The 7,666-nt window shown below is 39.8% G+C and overlaps 1 protein-coding gene across 1 annotated transcript in view; it reads left to right on the top strand.

Moving 5' to 3' along the window:
• LOC100962440 (nuclear body protein SP140) overlaps window positions 1–7,666 on the top strand; it is a 103,754-nt gene that overhangs the window by 64,590 nt on the left and 31,498 nt on the right. The window contains exons 10-12 of the mRNA XM_023510366.1: window positions 562–645; window positions 1,008–1,100; window positions 7,424–7,510. Of these exons, the coding sequence (XP_023366134.1) occupies window positions 562–645; window positions 1,008–1,100; window positions 7,424–7,510 (264 nt within the window). The remainder of the gene's footprint in view (window positions 1–561; window positions 646–1,007; window positions 1,101–7,423; window positions 7,511–7,666) is intronic.

Raw genomic sequence — 7,666 nt, 5'->3', positions numbered from 1 at the left:
TGTGGGCTAGGAGGAGAGTCACCAGATGGTCACATGGTCAGCATCCAAAGTGAGACCTGCAGGCTCTTAAGGTAATAAGACAGGGCCTGATGCAGAAATGCTTGTATTTAACAAAGGCTGTTGGCAGGGAAGGGAAGAAATCAAGAGAAACAGTGAGAGAAGGAATGGATCATTCTATAGAAATCAGAGAGAATAAGAGCAGAGTTAGAAAGAATAATTACAAAGAGATCAAGATCACTTCTGAGGAAAAAATACATAGAAAAGTAAAGAGGTAGAGACTGGACCTCACAAAATCAAAGATGCTCAAATACCCTCCTAGTGCAGATGCATGAATGCTGGGAATGGGTCTATAGGCAGGCAATGGGAGCAGAGAGAAGGTGGACAAGATAGCAAGAAGCAGAATAGGGCTCAGTTGGGTCTCAGGTGTGGTTCTTGGAGCAGACACACGTTGCCACAAAGGGCAGCTCACCTGTGCTCTGAACTTCCTAGATCTACCTGAGGATACTGGGGTTTACTCTTGAGCCTCTCTGCATGGTTGGTCATTTCTTTGTTCCTTTTCAGTGTCCTGTGGTTCTGAAGCTCTTCAGATGACTAATGAAGAAGAACCAGAGGAGGTGCCTCGCCAGCTAGTACTTGAGGGGGAAGGTAATTGTTCTTACATTTTTCAATTAACTTGTTTTTCAGTCTAAAAGGAAGAAAATCTCTACTTCATTTCTACCCTGCTCCCTTTCAAGTACCCATATAAAGGGTCAAAAAATAGAGAAAACAAAATGTTCAGGAAGGAAGTGGGGTGGTGGTGTGTTCTTAGCTTCTGGTGGTAGTGACAGGAGCCATGTTAACCTCTATGTCAGGTGGATGCAAAGGCAGGAGGATCTGAGGGCACGAGCATGTCCACCTAGGAGATACTTGAGCCATTTGGTCTTCTTGGTTTTCTCTGAGTGGGTTTTCTTGCTAGTTTCCTGTGGTCATTCACTGAATCTTCTAAGGGATTTCATTCTGTTTTGTAGAAACCAACAGTCCCTGTTTAGACATGTATGATAGAGATGAGTCACAGGAAACCTTGAACTTACCACAAACAGAAAGTGGGCCAAGTGAGGACGGTAAGGATCATCTGGATTGCAGGGTGTCAGGGCACTGAATTTCAAGATGATTCTTCCTGGCAGATTTTACTCTGAAAGTACTTCATAATGAAACAATCTAGTTAATCTTTGGATACCATTCTTCATATTTGGGGGGAAACACAGGGAGACAAAAGGCTTTTGGGGGGAAACACAGGGAGACAAAAAGCCTTGAAAAACTCCATGATTGGGGTTTCTTGTTGTTTAATAGTAAGTATTGATTCAGTTATAATAGTGTCTTAGCCTGTTTTCTGTTGCTATAAATGAATACATAGACTTTATTTATAAAGAATAGAGGTTTATTTAGCTTACATTTCTGGAGGGTGGGAAGTCCAAGAGCATGGCATTAGCATCTGATGAGGCCCTTCTTGCTATTTCATGACCTTGGGAAGGTCATCACATGTGAGACAGAGCAAGCATACCCGCTTGGGTCTCTTTTCCTCTCCTTATGAAGCCACTAATCTCATTATGAAGGCCCCACCCTGATGACCTTATCTAATCCTAATTACCTCCTAAAGTCCTCACATCCAATCAACATATGAATTTGGGGATTAACTTTCCAACATGTGAAATTTGAGAGATACAGTCAAACAATAGCAAGTAAAAACATGCTAGGATGAGACAATGCTCTTTTGCTTTCATTTTTCACATGTGTTAATACTATTTGGATTTATACAACAATTTATATTCTAACTCTTTTTCTTCTTTGGAAATTGAAAAGCTTAGCATTCCTTTGCTGGTTGATAATTTTTATTATTTTGTTAGAATCTTGACAAAGCCTTTGCAGAAGTAGTATCCTGCCATCTAATTGACAGAGTTCAGATCAACGAAACCAAATGCTATGTTTGATCATTTCTCTTCATCATGTCATGGGATAACACAGTGTGTTTTTCAGAGCATTTAGATAAGTATGTTATTCTTTACCCTCCAAAACCTTAAGACTTAGACAGAGAAATTGTTGTTATTGTTTTGAGGAACCTAAAACACTGAAGTGTATATGATATAGATTTTTTTAAGACCCAAAAAAGAAAAGAACAGAGACCAGTGTTCTGGAAGACTCCTTATAGGCTTTCCATTTTGTGAGTCTGGCATGGGTTGAGTCTGAGTCCCATGGGCTGAGTCCAAAGTGGAAACCCAAAGGGGCTTTTGATAGCCAGGGGAGTCTACAAGGGTTCAGTGGAAATAGGCTTTTGCTTAACAAATAAGGAATTCTTAGGGAGAGAAAAGGGAAAATCATCACCACACTGTACCCCAGAAGTGCATTAATGTACATAGTTACCATTCAATAAAAAAAAAAAAGAGCTAGCAAATATGTGAAAGAAAAGAATTTAAAAAAAGAAAATAATAAATGTTATCTTCTATATGAGATAGGAGATACCCAGAAAAATAGAGCTAAAAGAGATAAACAGAGAGGCAATGTGAAAAATAGATACAGTGCATCACTCATGGAGAAAAAGATAGATAATCAAGGAGGCAGGGAGAGTTAAACAGCTGCATTTATAATGTAATAATAGAAACATACACACTATTAAAAGCAGAGGCTACCACAATAGCAAACAGAAGCCTGAATTCATTTTTTTTTTCCAACTAAGAGACATTTGTGCTTGTAGGTCATGTATCTCTAAACAAATACTCCTATTTTAGAGTGTTTGGTGAAGTGTGGGTTCAGTGAGATTGTTTAGGGGTTAGTTGACCTTTAGCAATGAAAGTAGAGGACTAGAGTGCGGCTGTTACTGCTACGTTGACTTTAAATCTCAGAAGTGAGATTGTTTAGGGGTTGACCTTTAGCAGTGAAAGTAGGGGACTCGAGTGTGGCTGTTACTGCTGGGTTGACTTTTGGAAGTGTGGGTAGATGAATGGCTGGCTGGTTTTCAGAGGCATGCGTACTGAAGCTATCTTTCCTTCATTGAGATAATTTTGGTTGTTATTTGTTCATATGATCAAAGAGTTTTCCTAAGAGTGTAGGAAACTTTTAATTATCAGATTTCCCTCCTCCAAAGCTGCAGGAGGGATCCTCAAGTATTGCCCATACCAAAAATATCTTTTCTGGAGAAGCACACTAGGAAAAAAAATTCTAAGATACCAGTTCATTGAGTTATAGAGATTGAGAGTGTAATGCCTATAGAGGATGACAGAAGACAGAAAAAGTAATAACATTTATTAATTAGTTAATTGAATGGCAGCAAATTGTCAAATGTTTTCAATTACCAATTGCACTGCATGCAATATTATCATATTTAAAGGTGACCCAAGTACAAAATCTCAAGAAGCTGTGACTAATGCGGTCATTGGTAGTTGTTTCCAGACAACTAGAAGAAGCTATGGCTACTAGCAATGGACCTTTGATATTCTGTCCTGTTTTGACCTAATACCCCTAGAGCATGGCATGTTTTTTTTATGTACATATGAAATAAAGGAATTATGATGATACTTAAGATCACTGTAGGCAGTTGTTGAATGAGTATCTTAAAATCGTGAAGATCTGTACAATTTCTGTATTCCATGAGAATGACTGCAAGATATTTGATATAGGCCGTCTTCCTCCCTCTGCTTGTTCAGTTACAGAAAGCCTTGCTCAGTTGTAGGATCATATTGTACCTTTTAACACCTGATGTGTACATTCCATGTAACAGAAAGGACAACCATAAAATAGCAATCCTAAAGAAAGAATATGGCAGAGAAAAGTCTGTAAGCACAGTCTTATTTTATTTGGTTGTCCAGAATACTTACAATTCTCGAGCCTCCCAGAAATTGGAAGCTAAATAAAGTGACTCAAGTTTCCTTTCAAAAAAAAGATATTTGATATAGTCAAATGCAAGGAAGGCTGATATAGAAAAGGTTTACCTCCATTGTCTCCAAGACCCAGTTAATCCTAGACCTCCTTTTGTTGGTCTATTAGTCTTTGGATTGGGGGTAATTTTAAATTCTTTGTAACATTTCCTCATCTAATATTCTTTCTTCAGTGAATAAATCATGACTCAGAAAATAGCTTATTTAATTTTGTTCTGTTTACAAAACTGGAGTTTTTCTTAGAAGTTTGGTGTTCTTTTTCAGATCTCTCCAAGTAGATTAAGAAGTGTCTAGGTCTGTGGAGTATGAGAGAGGCAGATCACATATGAACTTTATATCCCTTAGGTCTTATTTAAGACTTGGAAGAGGATGATTGTATTAGCTTTTCATTGCTGTGTAACAATTATCACAGAGTAGTGTACCACAATGCCTACTCATTATGCATAATTCTGCAAGGGAGAAGTCTTAATTCTCAGCTCAGGGTCTCACAAGGCTGAAGTTGGGACATCAGCCAGCTGAGCTCTTATCTGATGGCTCTGGGGAAAATCGTGCAGTTGAGCTTATCCAGGTTGTTGACAGAATCCAGTTCCTTGTAATAAGACCAAGATCACAGTTCTGGCCAGGGATCACTCTCAGCTAGAGGCCATTCACATTCTTCAGGCCAGCAATAATGTGTGGAAACCTCTTACTTTGAATTTTCGACTTCTTCTCTTGTTGTCTGGAGAAAACTCTGCTTTTAAAGGTTTTCTGGGATTAAGACCAAGCCCACCTTGATAATCTCTCTTTCATAAGGTCAACTCTGCCATAGCACATAACCTAATCATGAGGATAATTTCTCATTATGTTCACAGTCCTTGGGATTAGGGAAGAAAATATTTGGGGGCCATTTTAGAATTCTGCCTATCACAATGGGGCTTAAGGAAATCCCTAGGAAATAATTAGCCAGGTGAGCCACTGAGTTTGCCGAGTAAATAATGTTGGTTATTTTCATCAAATGGGACATCACACAAAGCTGAACATAACTGGTTTTCATTGTCACAAAAGATATCATTGTAATTGGATTAGGTGCTGCGCAGGGAGTGAGGTGTACCTGTTTTGTTTATTGCTGGAGATCTTTTAACTTGTCTAGTGAAGGTAGGTATACTGATGTTCAGATTAACTTGAAATAGATCACATGAAAAAGAATTTTCCAGGACTTCTAAAATTATTCCTGTGCATTTAATCTGGTAGTTTCATTTGGAAAATAGATCCAAACCTACCACATTTATAAATTTTGTGTTGTTGTTGTTTTAAAGAAAAGAAAGGAACATGCCTGGCTCAGCACCTGTAGCTCAAGTGGCTAGGGAGCCAGCCACATTCACCAGAGCTGGCAGGTTTGAATCTGGCCCAGGACCGCAGGACAACAATGACAACTACAACCAAAAAATAGCCTGGCATTGTGGCGGGTACCTGTAGTCCAAGCTACTTGGGAGGCTGAGGCAAAAGAATCAGTTAAACCCAAGAGTGGGAGGTTGCTGTGAGCGGTGATGCCATGGCACTCTACCCAGGGTGACAGCTTGAGACTCTGTCTCAAAAAAAGAAAAGGAAAAGAAAGGAACATGCCTCAGATAATAGTCTGAAAGCTTCAGTTACAGATTGGGGCAGGGAAACATTTGGTGATTTTTTTCCCCTCTTTTTTATAGAGCTATACATTAAATCTGTTACTTTGACATGTCAAAATTTCCCCATCATAACCTAAAATCATCTTTAGTGAAATTTTGCCAGCTAGGGCACAGTGCCTCATGCTTGTAATCCTAGCACTCTGGGAGGTCAAGGCAGGAGTTCAAGATGAGCCTGAGCAAGAGCGAGACCTCATCTCTAAAAAAATAGCTGGGTGTTGTTGCAGTCACCTGTACTTCCAGCTACTCAGGAGGCTGAGGCAAGAGAATTACTTGAGCTCAGGAATTTGAGGTTGCTGTGAGCTGTGATGCCACAGCGCTCTATCCATGGCCACAAAGTGAAACTCTGTCTCAAAAAAAAAATTGTCACTTATTAAGTGCAAGAGTCAGAATCATAATGAGAGTACGCAGAGGAAGTGAGAGTTTTGTCAGGATGAGGTGGTGGCTTTAGCAAAGACAATCTCATGACAAAAACCAAAAAGGCTGCTACATTTAGCTGTAAGTATGAATAGTTTGCTGCATATAAATGGAATATTGAGGTCACCAACCAACCAAGCAGGGACTAAAAAGGGGACACACCTCAACTATAGGATAGTAGGTGACTCCTGATTACACACTAAACAAAATGATTTTCTTTCACAAATCGACAAGCTACCAAGTGTCCTGATGAAGGTTTTGGTGAGGGACCCAAGACCAGGTACAACCAAACGGTGTGCACAATTTCATTACTGTCTGATGGGCTCTTATGCAATAGTTTTTGGGGCTGGCTTGGCTTGAAGATTTATCAGACCTGGGCTGCTATCTATGTGGATCTTTAGATCACTGTATTCTAACATTCAGAAAGTGCAGGGAAATCAGGGACAAATACACATGAGACAGGATTTTTTAAAAATGAGCAAAAGAAAAATGAGAGTAAATGAAGTAGCGGAAGAATAAATACATCCGTGGAGAGAGCATATGCTGAGTGCTTCGCCTCCAGACCACAGTAGCTAATTCTTTATATCTGATTTGCATATCCACCTTTAAATAAGATATATTCAGCAATAAGAAGTCAAATAAACAAGTCATATCTCAAGTTGTTAAGGCAGATTCACTTGGCTGTGGATCAGGAAGATAATCTGAGGTGGGCACAAAAGGCCTGGGGTTCCTGCCTTCCTGGTCCAAGGGTGCTCCCAGTCAAAAGTTTTCATGGTGATATTGCCAGAAACTTTCATTTTTGAAGTGAATACCACTTTGAATATGAAGCCAAAAGCTGACTTATTGCTTGCTAAGCAAGTCACTTGGTAGGAGGAGGCATGTGCTCATAGGACACAATTTCTACGAAAAAGGAAACTGCTGATTTTAGATAGCTTGGGAAGCATGTAGTTCAGGGACTACAAACTTTCAGAAGTAGGATTGTTTGGGAATAGGTTAATATTTAGTGCACAGGCCTTCTGGTGGGGGCTGTTGACAATTGGCTGGGTTTCAGATGGGTGGAAACCTCAAGTGGGCTGGGTTTAAGAAATGTGAATAGATATGTAAGTAGTCATTAGTCTGTTGGGACTGATTTAAATAGCCATGTTTTAGTCTTTTTTAAAGAACAATTAGGTTTTTTTTTTCCTGGTAAGACAAGAACTTTTCTTTACTCTCAGGGCTAAACGTAGAAAAATAAAAGTAGAGAAAGGGAGACTGAGGTGCAAAACAGAAGAGAGCAGGGCCCTGTTGGCTCTCAGGTGTGTTATTGGAACAGGTATATTCTTTCCCGAAAAGCAGTTCTTCTTAGCTTGGAATATAAATGTGTGATGTGACAGCACTGGGGACTCTTCTCTGGTCACTGTCTTAGAATTCATGGATAGTAATTTTCTTGTTTCTCAATAGTATCTGGGGAACTAGAAGATCAACAAACAGATGAGGAAGGAGGATCAGACCAGCATACTTCTCGCCTACCATGCGATGATGAGCCAGGTAACTATGGCTTAAAAATAATAGAAGCAGAGGGTGGAGCCTGTGGCTCAGTGAGTAGGGCGCCGGCCCTATATACTGAGGGTGGCAGGTTCAAACTCGGCCCCGGCTGAACTGCAACAACAATAACAATAAAAAAAAGCTGGGCATTGTGGCTGG

Source organism: Otolemur garnettii, unplaced genomic scaffold (assembly GCF_000181295.1).
Source record: "Otolemur garnettii isolate 467f Iridium unplaced genomic scaffold, OtoGar3 scaffold00013, whole genome shotgun sequence".
Lineage (NCBI taxonomy): Eukaryota > Metazoa > Chordata > Mammalia > Primates > Galagidae > Otolemur > Otolemur garnettii.
Note: the sequence above shows the minus strand (reverse complement) of the source record. Positions and strands in the feature narration are given on the sequence as shown.